Below are 20,826 nucleotides of genomic sequence, written 5' to 3'. Positions count from 1 at the left end.
AATAGAAAGGGAGTTATAGTTCATGTGTAGTAATTTTAATATATGCTGCTAGAAGGATCTAAATATCCTAAAAATGAAGCTTCTTTCCACCCTCACTTCTCTGTTTTTCTTCTAGGTGTTCCCAATGACTACTTCAGGTGCCCCTATAAGCGAATATCCCTTTATAAGAACTGGACTTCTTGGGTTCATTGGCCCTGGAGGACTTGTTTTTGTGGTTGGTAAAATGGATGGTCTGATGGTTGTCAGTGGGAGGAGACACAATGCAGATGACATTGTAGCTACAGCATTGGCAGTGGAGCCAATGAAGTTTGTCTACAGGGGAAGGTAGGCTTCCATTTCTTCCCATGAGGATTTTAAAAAATAGGATATAGAAAGAGTGCTTCCCTTGCTCAGAGAAATCTTAGATAACCTTACTATTTGCAAACAGATTAGCCAACATGCATTGATTTTTACTAAAAAGCCTTTATTTAATGTCCTCTTTTAATTAAGCCCAACATCTCTGTGATATTAGCCCAGGTATTCCTGCCTGGTCTATTTTCTGCTTTATTATTAGCTACTTTCTACTAAAGTAGTAACCTTTACTGCAATTAGATTCTCTTCTAAAGTAATAATAGTATCTATCCCTTCTGCCGATGTCTGTTTGTTCTAGGCTCTGGTATGAAGCCGCTTTTCGGCAGGCAGCAGCTGGCTAATTCCTGCTAAATGAGAGCCCAACTCCTCCCTTTTTTGCAGCTCCCTTTCAGCCAAAGTTTGTTTTCTTTCCGTAAAATGTTTAATGAAGTTTAAGCTACCTTCGCTTGTATGGTTTCCTCCTTGTTGAATATCACGCCCTATGTCATGGATTATAGTCAGAAGGTTCCAAAGCTTACAAAAGCCAGCCCAGTAAGATAAGGTAATATTCACATAAGCATTCACAAGCTAGTATTCACTGCCCACCACTAATCTTTTTCCCCATAGCTATTATATTTTGTTTCTTTCCTTCAACTGCCCACCACTAATCTTTTTCCCCATAGCTATTATATTTCGTTTCTTTCCTTCAACTATTTCTTGTAAGTCCTACTACTAGAAGATAATATCTCTTCCTAGCTTCTTCAGGCTATGTTTCTTCCCCACATGAACTTCCACCCACTTCTTGCCACACACAAAAAGCAATACGCCCAGCTCTCTCCCAGCACTGCTTTTATAGCAGCCGGCGCTGTGCTGGCTGGGAGAAGGCTTAAAGGGGCAGGACAACAGCAACACAGCTGTGGGCCATTATTGACGCAGCCTCGCCTCTCACAATATGGCACCATATGAGTAAGTTACAGTTAATACCTATGGTAATGGGAGCCATAATATGAATGCATTATTTTTTTGTCTGTTGTCCTCAGCAGCTATTAATACATTTTCTGTTTATTGTTTGTAGTTTTAACATTGTTTGCTTCCTGATATTGCTAAAGTTGTAACATGGGCAGCTGTATAACTTATCTAAAATAATATTCGGGGCTGCTTAAGGACAAATTAATGCAACATAAATAAAACAACCCCTAGTAAAACATTTAGAGAGAGAAAAATAGATGAAAATCAATTGCAAATAGAACCAGTATAAGCATCTGGGAAAAAGACTTTAATCTGGCATCGAAATGGCTATCCGGCAAACCTCTTTAGGAATTTCAAAGCAGGAATGCTACAAATGAAAACAACTTTGCATATTTTCATTTCTCTAAATAAAAACATAGACAGGAGTGACTTCGTTATGCTTATTTTCTTTGCCTCGGTTAGTAAATATTATTCTGAACGTATTCAGAGTGAAATACTGTTTGCAATGATGGTGCATTACTCTATGGAGAGCCAACATAGCTTGCTTTTATAATAGTTGTTCCAGTTAGTGCTCTATTTTAAACTTATGTAGGTGTTCAGTGCAGATGTCTTCTAGAGGAAATAAAGAACTTGGGCTCTAATCTTCTCTGTTGCATAACTAATGAGAACTGAGTCACACAAAAATCATGAAAAGGAATTGCTCGGCTCTTAGTCTTTTTATCCAACAGCAAATGTCTTGGTTTGCACATCCCACAGGATAGCAGTATTTTCAGTGAGTGTCCTTCATGATGAACGAATAGTCATTGTGGCTGAGCAGAGACCGGATTCTACCGAAGAAGACAGCTTTCAGTGGATGAGCAGAGTCCTGCAGGTATAGTTGCTAAACCAATAAATCATCCGGGTCAAATGGAAAGATATGATGTGCCAAGGTAGCTCCCTGTTATGTAAAAGCGTAGGTATTCATTGCATTTTCCAACAGAGGTAAAACATATCTAGGTAAAGAGTGATCTTTATTCCTGTTCCAGATGATCTTAGTTAATTTTTCCTGGAATTTTTCTTCTAATTTTGAATTAAACTATGAAAATCCACTCTCCCCCGCCCCTCCTATGTTTTCTGAACAGATGATTGCTGTATCTTTGAAAACAGCTACAGCAATGTTGGTGTGCAGAGCCTTTTAAGAAACTCAGAGAACAGAGTGGAAAAAACACAACTTATAATAATGGGAAGGAACTATACAATACTGATTTTCAAGTGCTTACTAATTGGCTGTTTATTGATTCTGTAATGGCATTGCCTTACGAGTATTGCATTCTTTCCACTCTGCAGCTTTATGGTTAGTGTGTTGGGCTCTCTTGAGCTGTGCTTGTGATTGAAAGGATAGGATATCCACTTAAGAAGAAGCAGAATTTGATGGATACTCACCTCACTGTTCTGCAGAACAAGGGCAAGACATCTGTAGTTGTACATGAACTTCCATAGCCCATAATATACCTCTTCCTCTTTTGCGGAAAATATTTTCTTTTACATCCATGTAAATGCCAGAGGAAACACAAGGAGCAAAATAAAAGTTTTAGAGCATTCAAGCAAGGTCTTATAAATACAGTAGAGTAGAGCAACTTAGTTCTCCAAATTCCTTTGTGGACTACACAGTCTATGGAAGCATCAGTGTGAGGATCTTGCAAGCTAACATCATCAGGGGAACACTTGAGGAAGGGGAAAACCTAATGATGGGGAAGACAGAAAGGAATCAGGCAGTTTACAACATTTTGGCTACATGACATGGTGGCATGCAATAATAATACCAGATTCTACCAAGGCTGCTCAAAGAAGGATGCATCATGAGTAGGGATATAAAATAATTAACCATAGATATTTTGAAAGGTAGTTCAAGCAAGAACATAGGGAGAGTAGAAAAGGTAGATTTTGTTAAGCAGGAAAGAGATGATAACAATTCTCTTCTGGGGGTGCCCATCTAGCAGTTTGAAAGCATGCCAATGCGAATAGATAAATAGGTACAATTTTGGTGAGAAGGTAATAGTGTTCTGTGTGACTTTGACATGCTGGCCACATGACCAGGGAAGTGTCTTTGGACAATGCTGGCTCCCTCAGCTAGGAAATGGAGATGAGCACTGCCCCCTAGAGTCATACATGAGTGGACAGGGAAAAGCTTTGTCTTTACTTACCTTTTATAATGCAAATTTTATTCCCCTTTGCCCATAAACTCAAGTTGCCTTCATCCCGCTTCAACTCTGAAGCGATTGACGTGATGTGCCAGTGCCTCGAGGCTGTTAGGGTCTGGATGGGGGTTAACAAGCTTGCACTCAATCCGGATAAGACCGAGTGGCTGGTGTGTTTCCCTCCCACTAATTGGCCAAGTTTTCCATCTCTCAGGCTGGGGTTCAAACAGTACGCCCCTCAGACAGGGTTCGCAATTTGGGAGTCCTCCTGGACCCACAGCTGACTTTTGAACACCACTTGTGGGCTGTGACCAGGGGGGCATTTGCCCAGATTCGCCTGGTGCACCAGTTGCGTCCCTACCTGAACCAGGAGGCCCTCACAACAGTCACTCGTGCCCTTGTGACCTCTAGACTGGACTACTGCAACGTAGTGCTCTACATGGGGCAGCCCTTGAAGAGCATTCGGAGACTTCAGCTTGTCCAGAATGCAGCCGCACGAGCGATTGTGGGTGCACCTCGGTTCACCCACATAACACCTATCCTCCGCAAGCTGCACTGGCTGCCTATCGGTCTTCAGATACGCTTCAAGGTGCTAGTCGTCACTTATAAAGCCCTTCATGGTATTGGACCTGGGTACTTGAGAGACCGCCTGCTGCCAATTACCTCCAATAGACCGATTAGATCCCACAGATTAGGCCTCCTCCAAATTCCATCCGCCGGCCAATGCTGACTGGTGACCACCCGGAGGAGAGCCTTCTCTGTGGCTGCTCCAACCCTCTGGAACGAGCTCCCTGTGGAGATTCGAACCCTCACCATCCTCCAGGCCTTCCGCAAAGCCCTTAAAACCTGGCTATTCCGACAGGCCTGGGGCTAAAGAGCTTTTGCCCCCCCCCCCTCGAATTGTTTTGTTCGTCTTTTTTATTCTTTATTTGTACCCCTTCCTTTGACTTGGATTGTGAGCTGCCCTGAGTCCCCTTCGGGGAAAAGGGCAGCATGTAAATGAAATAAATTCAATTCAATTCAAATTCAATCCCCATTGGCTATTTGAGTAGATGGGTATTAGTAGAATTCAGTTCAGCAAATTACATTCCCTTCTTAATGGCTCTCAAGCATTAGAACTTGATGTCCTTCATTAGTTTTGGGGTGAAATGCCTGACTTTTTCACTGTCCAGTTTATATTTCTTTAAATAACTGTTAAAGTGAAGCAATCTATGTCCCCTCTTCTAGCAATGTTTTAGAAAAGTAGGGAAAGAGCCTCTTTTTCACTCAATGGCTGTGTTGTCTCAATCACATTGTATTGTGCTAAGAGAAATCTGGTGGATTAAGGCTAAGCCAAAGCAAAAAGAATCACATTGAATGACAGTCTCCGTTCTTCCCTTCAACATTTCTCCTTGCTAGTTCAGGAAGACAACAGAAAGAGAAGGAATGAACAGCTTTTAGCAGTTATCTAAAAATTAGTATTTTTCATTGTGAAAAGCCTTCTGAAGGTTGCACATTGTCCACTTCTGTTTTATATAGCCAATTTTTCTAGGGTACCAGTGAGAGCCAATATTTTTGAGACCTTTGATTGATAAACCTTAACTTAAGGATAGAGTTTCACCAGTGTGAATTTAGTATATACTAGCTGGTAATCTGGCATTGCCAGGGTATTATTTATAGGGGGGAAATGTTGGGACCAAATGTAATTTCTGATGTTGGATTTTCCCCCTTACTAGAGTACTGTGGAGTACTGTGGAGCTATTACCATGGCAACTCCACTGCACTGTACAGTAGAAGCTATTTTACAGCAGTACAGTAGATGCCATTTAAAGGTGCAACAAGCTCCATTTTAACAGAACACACACCCTGAAGGGTGTTAGAGGTTTCTTATCCCCCACAGTATTTTTCTCCAGAAAATAAGTCATCTGTGTACCAGGTTTTGTTGAAATTGCTTGAGGCGTTCCAAAGTTATGCTGGGACACACACATACACACACACACAGCGCGATAGATAGATAGATAGATAGATAGATAGATAGATAGATAGATAGATAGATAGATAGATAGACAGACAGACAGACAGACAGACAGACAGATGATAGATAGACAGACGATAGATAGACGGATAGATAGATAGATAGATAGATAGATAGATAGATAGATAGATAGATAGATAGATAGATAGATAGACGATAGATATATAGATATATGTAGGTAGGTAGGTAGGTAGGTAGGTTGATTAAAATCAAATTGCTCTGAGTAAGAAAGGAACATAATTTTGTTCTTTCTTTTGCTTCCTTAGACACTCAAAATCTATGATTTTGAAACCATTTCTTCATCTCTTGAATCCTTATAGATAAAATTAGTCTTGATTTGTAATGTACCGCAAATCTACATAGCAGGCAAGGAAAAATGTGCATTTTAAAATTTGTATCCTGTCTTTACTGTTTTTGCAAATAACTCAAGGTAGTGCACATATCCAACACATCTTCCTCCTTCCATTTTCTCCACAACAAACAACCCTGTGAGATGGGTTTGGGCTGAGAGAAAATGTTTGGCCCAAAGTCACCCAGCCAGCTTTCATGACTAAGGTGGGATTTGAACTCACTCTCTTGCTTTCTAGACTGGCTTTTGTCTGGTTTGTTGATCAAGAATTATATAACTTCTTGATGATTCAAAGTCACTTTTACTGATTTAACTTTTTATTTCTACCTTTACATTTAGATTAGGTGACATTGTAGTTCACATACTACACTGAACTGCAATTGGACAACAATTTAGACTTCTGACTTTTAGCAACATTGGGCCCTCTGAACACAGCCTGGGAGATTTTGTTGTTGTTGTTGTTGTTTAAAGATGAAATTGGAGCAATCATAAATTATGGCTAAGTAAATTGTAGATACATAATTGTGTAATCATAGCCCATATTTAGTAGGGAGTTCCAAAGTTCCTTTCTGTGGCTACATGGTTTTTTAGATATCTGTGTGCTTAGGAGCTGACCAACTCAATCCTGTTCCCACCCTTATAGTAATTTTCTTCTTTTTATATGTTATTTTTCTAGGCTATAGACAGTATTCATCAAGTAGGAGTTTACTGCCTAGCCTTGGTACCAGCAAACACACTCCCAAAGACTCCGCTTGGTGGAATCCACTTATCAGAAACAAAACAGCTCTTCCTTGAAGGAGCATTGCATCCCTGTAATGTACTGATGTGTCCACACACCTGTGTAACAAATCTGCCTAAACCAAGACAGAAACAACCAGGTAAGTCTAACTTTTGCATTTTGGGTTGAGATCCCATGATAAGTCACTCGATAGTGAGATGTCCCATATATAAATTTCATATAAATAAAAAAATAAGAGTAGCTAGATTTCCTCATAGTTCAAGACCTTTTGATTGGATGTTCTGTGTGCTAGTTAGTTTTCAACTCAGTGATTGGAATATTGGTTTGCTTTATGGATTTTTTTATTCATTTAATTATATACCATCCTTCTGTTTGAAAATGTCCCTCAGGCAGTTTATAACAAATGGATAGAAATTAAAACAGATAATTTTACCAAGAAATGTCTGGCAAAAGTAAGGCATCCTTAGAGGCAGAGCATTATTGCAATATGAAGAACCAGCATTCTGTAGTTTGAGTTTGATGCCGAAGGATCAAACCAGAATAGGGAGAACTTTAGAAAAGCCACTCCTGCAGATTTTAGAATTCACACAGATTAGTAAATAGAGAAGCTCAAATAGTAAGACCTAAACTGTATTAACACCCAGTATTCTAAATTGTACCTAGAAAGCAAGTAGAGCTCTTTCAGTATGATTCCTGTATCTCCGCAACACTTTGATAGACAAGATTATGTGCTCTGTTACAAAGATACCTTTGGCAATTCAGACAGTTGGTACTTTTCCTATGAATCTGCTATATTTTTTGTTTACATTACAGAAAGGCTTAGAAAGGGGTGAGGATTTTTTTTGACTCCCATCTACTGAGGAAATCTACAAAAGCCTATTTTATTAGTTATCTCAAATTGTCTGGGTTCAGCTAATCTCTCTTGCTCCTCAAATGCTAGATGAGATTACCAAATGTAGTGATCCCAAACTGACCAAATGTTGTCTCATTTAAACAACAACCCAGTTTTTGGAAATCAGAGTTTCAAGATCTGAGCTGCAGGAATTGGACAGCAAAATAATAATAACATTAATAATAATAATCCAGTAATTTCATTTTGCTGGGAGCTGCTCCTATTATTTGCAGCTAAAATGGCAGGGGATTTCATACGAGATAGTTTCAGTCTAGATGAGGAAGCACAGTAATATGAATTTTGCACTGGAAAGGAAGTTCTTAATTCTTCTTTCACCATCTTCCTGATGTACTGTAGAAATTGGTCCTGCCTCTGTGATGGTGGGGAATCTGGTCTCTGGAAAAAGGATTGCACAGGCAAGCGGCAGAGATTTGGGACAAATAGAAGATAATGATCAAGCTAGAAAGGTAAAGCCCTAAATATTCCATAGGTATAGTGGATAACGAGCAGAGAAGAGCATACTTACCGCAATTTTCCTTCCATTCAGAACTGAGAATATGAGAGTCCATATATTCAGACCAAATATTTATATCAAGGGATGTATTTTCTAAGGCTAAATATATAACATCAAAACCATATATAACCTATGTCAAATCACAGTTGCAGATCTGATGCAAATATGCTATTTTTGTCTTATATAATTCTGGATAAATATGTATTCGTGTTTCTACTTACTACACATTATGTATAGTTGTCTGTTTTAAAACTGACCATTTAAAATATTTAATACAAAACGGATATATTAGGGCCGTAATGGCTCAGTGGTTAAAGATGCTGAGCTTGCCAGCTGGAAAGCCAACAGTCCAGGTTTGAGACCTAAGCACCACGCAACAGAGTGAGCTCCTGGTACTTGCCCCAGCTCCTGCAAACCTAGCAGTTCGAAAGCATGCAAATGCAAGTAGATAAATAGGTACCACTTCGGCGGAAAGGTGATAGCCTTCCGTGTGCCTCAGCATAGAGTCAAGATGGCCACATGTCCACGGAAATGTCTTCGGACAATGCTGACTCCCTTGGCTAAGAAACAGAGATGACCGCTGCCCCCTAGAGTCAGACACGGACTGGATAAGGGAGATCTTAACCTTTACCTTTAATTGGATGTTGTTCCTGATCACATCACACTGATCACATCAGTGCATACATGCAGTTCTTCTAAGTTGCTGGTAATTTCAGTCTATTTAGAACAAAAATGAATTAATTGAATCCTGTGTTGACTAATTGGAAAAAAGGTCAGCAGTTTATTATATGTTATTGATTTTTAAGTATTTTCAGATTTTTACTGTCAACATCCTTAAATTTCTTTTCTTCATAGTAATAATATCTATGAATCTGTCAAACTGGTAGCAGTTTGCAGTTCAGCGAAAAGAGAACTCTTTCTAGGCCTAAAAGATGTTTAAAGAAGCAATTGTGTTTCTTATGTTTCTCTCTTTTTTAATGTTTTATCTTGTTTTCCCCACCAGTTCTTATTCCTCTCAGAAGTCTTACAGTGGAGGGCACAGACAACTCCTGACCATGTGCTTTATACTCTACTAAACTGTAGGGTAAGGATATTTTTTGGCTTTCTTATTTATAAATTTATGAAACACTGTGAATTAGGCAGCATGCAAATTAAATAAATAATGATGATGATAAATAAACTTGCAACTCAGAACTATTAAAAATAAAACCAAATTTGAAATGACAAAGGAGTATCCTACAATGAACCAGTCCTTTGACAGAACCATTAAGACCTGGCTGTTCTCCTAGGCTTTTGGATAGATACAAGTCCTGGTGGCACAATGGTTAGGATACAATATTGTATCTGACTCTGTCCACAGCCTGGAGTTTAATCCTGAAGGGCTCAAGGTCAACTCAGTCATCCATCTTTCTAAGGTCGGTAAAATGAGGACCCAGATTGTTGGGGGCAATATGTAAAACAGTGTAAACCTTCTAGAGAGTGTTGTGAAGCACTGTGCTATAAGGTTGCTGGAATGTCCCCATGTTGTATGGCAGTGATGGCGAACCTTTTTGACATCAAGTGCCCAAATCGGAACGCATGTGCATTTATGTGCATGTGCGTGCGCCGTAGCACTGGAAACCTGAAGACCAGTTTAGTGGCACACATATGCCTCTTTTTGGGCTGTTTTGGGGGGGGCATTTTTCGGTCCCTTTTCAGGGGATTTTTGTAATAGTCTTTGCAAGCTGGTCTTCACAGAGCGCCTGGAAAACGGTCTGTTTTTTGGCTGTTTTCAGGCCATTTTCCAGTGCTCTGGTGCCTGTGTAGACCAGCTGACTGGCACACTGGAAACCAGAAGAGCAGCTGCCGACAATGCGCGTGCCCACAGAGAGAGCTCTGTGTACCACTTCTGGCATGTGTGCCTTAGGTTCACCATCATGGTTATAGGGTATCAAATTCAAGGCCCACTGTGTGGTTAAATCCGGACCACGAGTCCAGCCTGGAAATATCGATGGATCAGCCCGCAGTGCCTCTACCGGCCAAAACCTTTTTGCCTGGAAGACTACTGCTGGAAGCCCTGAAGGCCAAAAACAGGACAGAGGGGGCTGCACGTAGAGAAGAAGTATAATGCTGATCTGGCCCTTGAAGAAATCCAGTTTGACACCCTTGTTATAGGAGTTTTAGTTGTTGCTGGAATTGCCATTTTGTTCTATTCTAGCCTGGCTTTTGCGCAATGCCTGTTATTATGTTGTTTTTATTGTACTTTGGGTCTCATGAACTGCCCAAAATTGCTCTGGAGTCAGGTGGCATCAAATTGAATTAAACTAAGAAATAATAGTCTAGAATATGGACTTGTACAAACTGCATCCGTAAATGGTACCGCTTGGGAGGCAATCTAATGTAATTTCTCTCTATGACATCGATAATTTCTTACTTTTGAAAAATCTGAAGCTGTTAGGGTTTTGTTAAGGCTTGCTTCAAACCACTTTACCATTTGAAAACAGTGATTACTAATAGCTAGCACTCAGTTACTCATGTTATATCCTTACTAAATTTCAGTGTGGGTTATTTTGAAATATTCTTCAGTGGTGGCTATAATTTCCTGGGGAAAAAAATAGTTCACTTTATAGTTAATCAGGCAAAAAGCTCTAAAGTCTACCTTTCAACTGACCTAATCAAGATATAGGTTTTGCTTCCTTTGGTTTTTTTTTCCCCCAGTTTAAAATTAAATGAATATGTGGCATTTATATCACTAATCTAGTTTCAGAGGCTAAGGTCAATAACTCAGTTAATGAATAAAAAGCTGCATATTTAAATTTCTTCTTCTTTGTCTCTACTTTTTTTTTCTTAATGAAGGGGACAATAGCAAATTCTCTCACCTGTGTCCAGCTACATAAACGAGCTGAAAAGATAGCAGTAATGTTGATGGAAAGGGGTCATTTGCAAGATGGTGATCATGTTGCTTTAGTCTACCCACCAGGTAAATTGTACAAGCATACTTTAGTTGCAATTCTCTAACAATGTTGTTCTATCTATAAAATTCTTGACTGATGCATAAATAAGGTTGGTTGGTTGGTTGGTTGGTTGGTTGGTTGGTTGGTTGGTTGGTTGGTTGGTTGGTTGGTTGGTTGGTTGGTTGGTTGGTTGGTTGGTAGGTTGGTTGGAAGGTTGGTTGGAAGGTTGGTTGGTTGGAAGGTTGGTTGGAAGATTGGTTGGAAGATTGGTTGGAAGATTGGTTGTAAGGTTGAAGAGTACAAATATTTTTGCTTCAATTACAGCTCTTTCTGATTGCTATATACAGTGAATTTGTAGGATTATACTCCAAAATTTCTCATTCCTCTTTCATCACTGTTTGTCTTTCACTGTATGGGTTGTTAGACCAGTTCTTGTAGCTCTCAATGGGATTTGGGGGTGTCTAACATTTTTTTATTTCCTCTTGTCGTTACTCATTTCAACCAAAATTGCTTCAGTATAGAGCAATATTTGTCAATCTTGACAACTTAACATGTATGGACTTCAACTCCCATAATTCCCCAACTAGCAATGCTTCCCCAGTGCTGGGTGGGAAATTCTGAGATTTGAAGTCCATTTGTCTTAAAGTCAAAAATATAAAGTTACCAAGGTTGAAAAACATTGGCCTACAACTTCAGCTTATGTTGAATATGTAGTGGCTTAAATGCACTTACTTCCAAAGCAGAATTGCTATGGAACAATGAAGAAAGGATCCCACATCTCACAAGCACAAGGGATAAAGAGCTGAATTTCATGTACAGGTTTACTCAGTGAAAGAGCTAGAGAAACAAATTCTACCTCCAGCAGCTAAATGAAATTCACAATTGTATGAGAAATCTGCTCATCTAAAGCCAAATGAATTCAGATCATTTCAGTAGAAGTAAACTGTACATGTCTTCTTTCTTTCTCTTTCTCTCTCCTTTTAACAACACAATCTTATGCATGTCTGTTCAGATGTTAGACCCAGTGAGTTCAGTGATCCTTACTTCTAGGTAAGTGGATATAAAATTGAAGATACATTTCAATGTAGGTTGTATTCCCAACACATCTGAACAGCATTAGTTTAGGGAAGGTGGAATTATACAGGTATTCTAAGAAATTACTCTTATTTTGCTTTCTTCCTCGCTAACCAGTCATGCCTATTTTTGTCCCATCCAGGCATAGATCTGATTGCTGCATTTTATGGATGTTTATATGCTGGCTGTGTGCCAATAACAGTTCGGCCTCCCCATCCACAAAACATTGCAACAACCTTACCCACAGTGAAGATGATTGTGGAGGTCAGTGGGCCATTAATAATGATTAACTTGGAACATGCATAGATTGCCTTTTTCATCCTGGAATTGCATTTTTTGTCCCCCTGGGCAATGAGGAATAGATTTTGGTGGAGCAAGGACATAACAAGGGTTAAGAATTAAAACTTTTGGGCCCAGAGAGGAATTGCTTTGAGGTTTGGGGGATATAGTAAGTTTAATGGCTGCACAATGTATAGATAGATTTAACCATAGTTACAATTGGGAAACTGTGACCATCCTAGCACTCTTCCCTCTAAGGTGCGCGGCTGTGCGGCCGTACACGTGGCAAGAAAACACCGCGCAGCCGTTTTTAACTGTGCGCAGTGATTTCTGCCACAGGTTCCGGAAGATGAGGGGAATAGCTGTTGCCACCTCCTCCTCCTCCAACAGCACTGCCAGATTTGCCGCCAACGCTGCAGCCGAGGTGAAGCCTCCAAAGCTCCCGCAGGCGCCCCCACCCATGGCAGCGGCGGCAGTGCCTCCCCCTCCGCTCGGAGCACCTCAGCTGGGCTCTGGGTTACCCCTGCCGCCGCCTCCACCTCCACGGTTTTTCAGAAGCCATGAGGCCTTTTTCCCTGCTCCCCCCCCCTCCGCCGCCTTCCTACTAGCTCCCGCGGCCAAATGGCTCCTCAAAAGCATGGCAGAGGAGGAAGGGGGAGGGATAACACGGGGGCCAGCTCAGGTGCTCTGCGTGGAGCCTCCACACACAACCGGTGTGCTCCACAAATGTTCTTGCTCACTAGCTCAAAAGGGCCCTCGCTGTTTCTCCACGCAGCCCTCGCCCCTCCGTCCAGCCGAAGGTCGCTCCTGGCCAAGCAGGCTCCCCGCAGCTGCTCAGAGGCTTGCTTTCCTCGTAGCGCCGTGAAATCCTTGGGTGGCTCCCAGCTCCTCTGCAAAACAGCCAGTCCTTGACTTAGCCTCCACGCAGAGCACCTGAGCTGGCCCCCGCATTATCCCTCTCCCTTCCTTCTCCGCCGTGCTTTTGAGGAGCCATTTGGCCACGGAAGCTAGTAGGAAGGCAGTGGAGGGGGGGAACAGGGAAAAAGGCCTCATGGCTTCTGAAAAACCGCGGAGGTGGAGGTGGCGGCAGGGGTAACCCAGAGCCCAGCTGAGGTGCTCCGAGCAGAGGGGGAGGCGCACCGCCGCCGCTGCCATGGGCGGAGGCGCCTGCGGGAGCTTTGGAGGCTTCACCTCGGCTGCAGCGCTGGGCAGTAAATATGTTGGTACTGTTGGAGGAGGAGGAGGAGGAGGAGGAGGAGGAGGAGGAGGAGGAGGAGGAGGAGGAGGAGGCAGCAGCAGCTATTCTAGTGGCGGCAGGGGCTCATTGGCATCTTCAGTGGCAGCCCTGCCCCCTGTGAAAAAAACCGAAGATGGAGCAGATCCACGCAGATGACGTTGCTGCAACATGACTGGAGGAGGAATTCTGGGAGTTGAAGTCTACAATGCTTAAAGCTGTCAGGTTTGAAGATCCCTGGGTTTTTTTTTCCTAAAGGGTTAGGGGTGCAAAGGTCTTGTAACTTGACAGCTTTAAGACTTGCATGCTTCAATGCCAGAGTTTCTGACCCAGCATTTTGGTTGCTAAGCAGGACCATTGTTATGTGATACTGATATTATATAACACTTTTAATTAAGCGGGTACCTTGAATAAACATAACTTTGAGTTTCAAATAATACTGATTTCGTTGTTGTCTTAGGTGACATCTGTGAAAAAAATTCAGGTGCTCAGGCATGAAAATATGCCGCTCAATCACTATACTTTTCTGCTCACACTGAAAAAAAATTAGAGGGAACATTGCATCCTAGTCCAGGCCAAATCCAAAAATGCCAGGGAAATTCTAGAAGCCTGGCACTCTGACATTAACAACATCTATAGGCTATGCAAAATAAACAATTAACCATCCCAAAAGAGAACAAAAAGACTCCAGAACTTCTCCAGCAGTAATGAGCACTCAGATCAGAATAGATTAACTCCAAGGTTAACTTCAGACCAACAATCAAGTAAGAAATACCCCAATCAAAAAACTGCTGAAGAGCCATCAGTAAACAGCCCAACCAAAGAATCCCTAAGAACACCCTAAGACACAGAAAGGCAAGACACCAGGATATAAACAAACAGCACTCTTTGCTAGCATTGATGGTGTTACCTAGTTTGGATAATGAAACATCTGCAAAAGCAAGCAAACTCAGGAGAACACCAAGGATCCATCATTTTAATCCTGAGCTATAAATATTCTCCTTTATTGATATAGTGGCTGCATTCCACCTCATCACAGAATTTTTTGGCCAGGAGTGGGGGGAATCTCTATTGTACGTCTTAACTTGAAAACATTTGGAGTAGTGAGATGTTCTTTTTAAACTGAAGATGTACTTTATAAAAGGTGAAATATGTTGACTTGTAATGTGAAGCAAACAGCCAGTTGTCTGTAATAGTTACAGCATCTGAGTAGAAACAGGAAAACTGTGAGTTCTAGTCCTGCCTTAGACACAAAGCCGCCTGGGGGATCTTGATCTAGCCACATTCTTATCAACCCTAGGAAGGAGGCAATGGCAAACTATTTCTAAAAACTTTGGCAAGAAAACTGCAAGAACTTGTCAATACAGTCTCCAAAATTGGGATATGATTGAACAAAAAAAAGTCTAGAAAAGAAGAAGAAAAGAGATTTAAATCTTTTCTTTCTCTTTCTGTTGAAATTCCCAGGTGAGTCGCTCTGCTTGTTTAATGACAACACAATTAATTTGTAAATTATTACGGTCTCGGGAGGCGGCGGCAGCAGTGGATGTCAGAACGTGGCCACCTATATTAGACACAGGTATGTTGTATGTTTGTTTTGTTATGCATCTTTGTTCTGTTGCGAATTTTTCCATCTTTCACAATGTCACAAGAATCATGTCTCCCTTTTTCTTCGTAGACGATTTGCCAAAGAAACGGCCTCCTCAGATCTTCAAACCTTCGAATCCTGACATGCTAGCTTATCTCGATTTCAGTGTATCTACAACTGGAATGTTAGCAGGGGTGAAGGTAAGAATTACACACTCACGCTGGATAAGTCAAGATCTACATCTGGATAAGACACGTGTAGGGGAAGAACAAGAAAAAATACAGCAATAGCAATAGCATTTAGACTTACATACCGCTTCACAGTGCTTCACAGCCCTCTCTAAGTGGTTTACAGAGTCAGCATATCACCCCCAACACTCTGCGTCCTCATTTTACCCACCTCTGAAGAATGGAAGGCTGAGTCAACCTTGAGCCTTGTGAGATTTGATCTGCCAAACTGCTGGTAGTTGGTGATCAGCAGGAGTAGCCAGCAGTACAACACTCTAACCGCTGCATCACTTATTTTTCCCTAACTGCTCCTTCCATGATTTATTATTTTATTTTTAGGGGGGCTCTATTTTTCTGTAATATTCATAGGAGGTACAATACCTACTGTATTTTTCAGAGTATAAGACATACCTTTTTCCCTCACAAAAGAGGCTGGAAATCTGGATGATTTATACACTCAATGCAGCATTTTTGCCCCCCAACCCAACCCCCTGAGCACTCAACAAGCCTCCTAAAGGCTAGTCATGCCCTTTTTTGGAAAAAAAAAAAAAACGGGGTTAGCAAAAAATGGCCATTTTGTGGATGCATGCAGAGTGCAAAAACTTTTTTTATTTGCCTCTTCAAAACCTTGGTGCATCTTATACTCCAGTGTGTTTTATACTCCGAAAAATATGGTAATATTGTGACCCTAGGATAAAGCCAAGACAGCAAGAGCTAGTTTTTGAGATTTTTTTCATGTCGTAGAACATTCTTTAGCTGACAGCAGTACAAGATCCTTACCTTTTTTTCATGTTAAGCATTTAGTCTTTTATTGACCTATGCCATCTGTAGCACTTTCTATTTTTACCCTCCTCTTCAGGGTTCCATGTAGTTTCCAGCAGTTCTGGATTATAACCTAGAAATCAAAACCACAATGAGTCACTTTCTGTTTGTTTTTCGTTTGCCGCGTTGATTGATAGTTCTTCTTTGAAAACATTTTACTGTATTCTTCGGAGTATAAGATGCCCCCCTCCCCAAAAAAAGAGTATGGAAATATTGATGCGTTTTATATATCAACTACAGCCATTTTTGGCCTCCCAAAGCCCTGCCCTCTTATGCAATTTTTGCAAAAAAATGGAAGCGTTTTTGCCTTCCCCCAGCTCTGTAGAAGCACTCTGCAGGCTACAGCAGGGCTGAGGGAAGGCAAAAATGCCCCCATTTTTGCAAAAAAAGGGTGAAAATGGAGGCATTTTTGCCTTCCCCTAGCCCCCAGCAGCACTCTGCAGGCTTCAGCAGGGCTGGGGGAAGGCAAAAATCCCTGTTTTTGTAGGAAATGGTCTGTTTTCCACCCGTTTTTCACAAAATTGGGGGCATTTTTGCCACCCCCAGCCTTGCTGAAGCCTGCAGAGTGCTCCTGGGGGGCGGGGAGGACAAAAACTTTTTTTTTTCTTACTTACCTTTTCAAAATCTTGGTGTGTCTTATGCACTAGTGCATCTTAACAGTGTGGAAAAGATTCAGTGAAGATTTGCTTCTAAAGAGATAGAAATGAGAGTACGGAGAGAAGGGATTGGAGGGGAGATGATTATTTTCATTCTGTTACTAACTTAAGATCTGGCAGTGCTTCAGAAACAACCCCATAGAATGGCATAATTTATTTATCATTTTGATTAATGTTTCCTCTCTCTCCCTTCTTCTTACAGATGTCTCATGCAGCCACTAGTGCCTTCTGTCGTTCTATTAAGCTGCAGTGTGAACTTTATCCTTCTAGAGAAGTTGCAATTTGTTTGGATCCCTATTGTGGACTGGGGTTTGTCCTTTGGTGCCTCTGTAGGTAGGTTTTCCTGATGGGAACTGTCAAGTATTTTTTTTTTTTTGGAAGTGACAGGACATTACTGTTAGACCAGTGGTGAAAATCAATTTTTTTTTTACTACTGGTTCTGTGGGCATGGCTTGATGGGCATGGCAGGGGAAGGATATTCCCACCCCACGCCTGGGGGAATGATACTTCAAAATCTCTATTCCCACCTCACTCTGGGGCCAGCCAGAGGTAGTATTTGCCGGTTCTCCAAACTACTCAAAATTTCCGCTACCAGTTTTCCAGAACCTGCTGGATTTCACCCCTTGCTAGACTCTGTGTGTATGTGTACGTAGGGCAGGGATCCAGTGAATCATCTCCCAGGAAAAGGATCAATTGACATATCAAAGCAAAGAGTGAAGTTAGATGTAAGTTTGAAGACCAGCCTATCTGTTCTAGAGGCAAAATAGAGAGGGTAAACGGAGTCATGGTATCTTACTATATTTGAGCAAGTGAGTATTTTAACTAGTTACAAGAAAATATTGCTGTGTGAAACAATCCTCTTCAGAGTTTAAGACAACCATTCTTTTTTTCCTTCATACTATTCCATGTTGCCACTCACTGGAGTGCTTTTAATGGAATATCACACCCATTCTTCTTCTTTTTTGTTTTCAGCACAGTTCTTGACATTTCTCCAAACTGGCTAATCTCTCCCTGTGGATAAAGCTGCTTTGGCTACCGAAACATTACATGAGTGTGGCATATACCAAATTGGGAAATTAAATCTGTAATTCATTGTTAGCAAAAGGATATAAAGAGGGGGAGGCTAGTAAGATGATCTTGTCCACTGAAAGGGAAGAAAACCTTCAACCCATTTTCTCTTTAACGTGCAGGATTTAAGTTCATCTGCCTCTCCCAGTTTTCCTAAATATTTTAAGCAATTGGAAACTTAACACAAAATGTCCTTTTGCTTCCTGCTAAACTTGTTTATAGGTATTGTTCCAAAAGCATTTCCTGAAAAAGAACTCCAACACCATTTCTGCTAAGAGATTCTAAGAATCTTATTTCAAAAACTACATTTCCAACTTTTAATATAGAGAAAAGGGATATGCAAAGCATTGATTGTCTGTCTATCACAGACATTTTTTTACAGGTAGTCCTTGATTTATAACCATCCGTTTAGTGACCATTCAAAGTTAGAACAGCACTGGAAAAAAATGACCTATGACCGTTTTTCACCTTTACAACCATTCCCATGTGGTCAAAATTTGAAGGCAAGTGGTTCATATTTACGACAGTTTGCTGTCATGTGCTTCTCTTTTACGACTTTCTGACAAGCAAAGTCAATGGGGAAGCCACTTATCAACCATGTTACTAACTTAACAACTGCAATGATTCAGTTAACAACTATGACAAGAAAGGTCATAGAACAGGGCAAAATTCACTTAACAAATGTCTCACTTAGCAACATACAATTGGGGCTCAATTGTGGCCATAAGTTGAGGACTACCTGATTCTTAGCATACATTTTGAAACTGAATTCTCAACTCTGTTACATAGGCATTAGAACAAATACAGGGTTGATAAACTCTTATTTCAAGAGTTGCAGCTCTCTTAAAAGCTCTCTGATGACGTTCTTGATCATGTAAACACACTTGAAGTAAATTTAAATTGTGTTTTTTTTTAAAAAGAGTACCAGTTTGGGACAACATTGTTTTTATTCCAGTTTGGTATCATTGCCATTAATCACTGCTACAGGAGTGTAAAAAAGGATTGAACCCTAGTTACCCAGGGTTTGCAATCTGAGCACAAGCAGCCAAATTTAGACCTATATATAAAACATAATAATACAGCAAAACCATCTGTTTATCCCTGTTATAGATGCTATGAAGTTGTGCTGGCCTGCTCCATTGTGATGTCCCAGAATGCAGCATTCTGGGACTTTCAAACTACGAAGGAAAACCCCTTGGAGCATGGAGCCAGGCCATTGGTAAGTCATGGCTGTATTGCATGGTTTTGCAAAGTTTTGTTTTTGTTTTTATTTTATGTCCCAAAGGGTATAAAATAATAATGAAAAGAAACCTTGCAAAGCAGAGCAATAGACCTCTATCAAAATTTCTCCAGATTCCTATCAATTGGCCACCCACTCCAGCAGGATTTCCTGGAAATGTTTGTCAAAGATTGATGCATTCTGGGCAAAACAACAATTGTCAGGCCAACGTGAGTTCATGGACATTAGTCTTTCTAAACCTTTTAGCTGTTTGTGCCAAAGACATAGTGCTGGGCTTCATTGTATTGTCATTTTTCCCTCCTGCCATGTTTTGGGGTTTGGGAAGATTTTTTAAATATGCTTATTCTAGCAGCTGTTCAGTTTGGTATTGATTTTGAAGTCTGGAACACCTGACGTCTTTTGTTTAATTTGTCCAAGTTTTATTTCTTTTATGTGGGACCTGAGCTGTTTTAATTGCTCAATATTCATACTTATATGCAAATTTGTGAACTACCCGGATAGTCTTTAAACTAAAATATTAAATTTTCTTTTGGATAAATAATTTTGCAAAACTAACAACAGCCATGTAAGGGTTGTTAACCTGGTGGGAGAGCACTGCTTTTCATGCAGAAGATCCAGGTCTTTGACCAGCATTTTCATTTTGATCTGGGCAGGTTCCTAAAATGGTGTTTCTGCTCAAAATTGAAAATATTGAATCTGTGGCTTCCATGCCTTCCATAATTAGGAAAGGCTAGTACTGTTCTACGTGAACTTTTATCAATAAACCAGATTCATTTAGATCAAGTTATACATAAACTTAAAGGACACGATGGCTCAGTGGCTAAAGCGCTGAGCTTGTCGATCAGAAGGTGGGCAGTTCAGCGGTTCAAATCCCTAGTGCCATGTAATGGAGTGAGCTGCCGTTACTTGTCCCTTCTGCCAACCTAGCAGCTGGTAAAATTCAAGTAGAAAAATAGGGACCACCTTTGGTGGGAAGGAGCAGCGTTCCGTGCACCTTTGGCATAGAGTCATGCCAGCCACATGACCACGGAGACGTCTTTGGACAGAGCTGGCTGTTCGGCATAGAAACGGAGATGAGCACCACCCCCCTAGAGCCGGAAACAACTAGCACATATGTGCGAGGAGAACCTTTACCTTTTACCTTTATACATAAACTTGCCTTGATAGAAAATTGGTTCATACCTCATACTGAATGTAGCAATGTTCAGTTTTGTTTAGGTGGAATGTGTGAAGCCATCCATTGTTGTGTGTGCAACAATCAATGTTTAAAATAGCATAGGCTAGCCAGAGTAGATTTCAACCAAATATGCAATATGATTGAAGTATTCACATTTAAATTCTACTGAAAGCATGAGTTAATAACGTGATGGTTTGAAACACTGCACTTTTGCAAATATCACCAAAAGGAAGGATGTAGAACAAATTAAAAAATAGCAATTCATGGAAACAAAATCATAAAATAATAAAACAAGATTAGGAATTCCCTCTACAGTGGTATGTTTCAAATAAGACCTAGATTGTTTGTTTTTTATAGGATGCCTTTAACTGAATTTCTGCAAAGACCAAGCGATTCTTTCATTAAAAGCCCTCTTCTGTTTCTCTCATTCTGCAAAAAAAGGATATATGCAAACATCCCATCTAGAAGGCAGCATTATCTGTTTAGATCTTAAAAAGCCAACCAGAATCAGATGCAATTAATAATTAAATTACAAACTATCTAGAAA

General features: G+C 40.7%; 1 protein-coding gene across 4 annotated transcripts in view; it reads left to right on the top strand.

Annotated features, from left to right (window-relative positions):
* The window catches only part of DIP2C (DIP2 acetate--CoA ligase C (putative)), a 361,956-nt gene that overhangs the window by 317,034 nt on the left and 24,096 nt on the right, over window positions 1-20,826 (top strand). For all 4 annotated transcript variants that reach the window (XM_087712511.1, XM_014061648.2, XM_014061647.2 and 1 more), the window contains 10 exons: window positions 116-324; window positions 2,056-2,170; window positions 6,516-6,717; window positions 7,828-7,937; window positions 8,988-9,068; window positions 10,820-10,943; window positions 12,134-12,255; window positions 14,969-15,080; window positions 15,180-15,289; window positions 16,997-17,127. In XM_087712511.1, the coding sequence (XP_087568637.1) occupies window positions 116-324; window positions 2,056-2,170; window positions 6,516-6,717; window positions 7,828-7,937; window positions 8,988-9,068; window positions 10,820-10,943; window positions 12,134-12,255; window positions 14,969-15,080; window positions 15,180-15,289; window positions 16,997-17,127 (1,316 nt within the window). The remainder of the gene's footprint in view (window positions 1-115; window positions 325-2,055; window positions 2,171-6,515; window positions 6,718-7,827; window positions 7,938-8,987; window positions 9,069-10,819; window positions 10,944-12,133; window positions 12,256-14,968; window positions 15,081-15,179; window positions 15,290-16,996; window positions 17,128-20,826) is intronic.

Source organism: Thamnophis sirtalis, unplaced genomic scaffold (assembly GCF_051295495.1).
Source record: "Thamnophis sirtalis isolate CommonGarterSnake01/CBP01778 unplaced genomic scaffold, rThaSir2_p1.2 scaffold_4, whole genome shotgun sequence".
NCBI lineage: Eukaryota > Metazoa > Chordata > Lepidosauria > Squamata > Natricidae > Thamnophis > Thamnophis sirtalis.
Note: the sequence above shows the minus strand (reverse complement) of the source record. Positions and strands in the feature narration are given on the sequence as shown.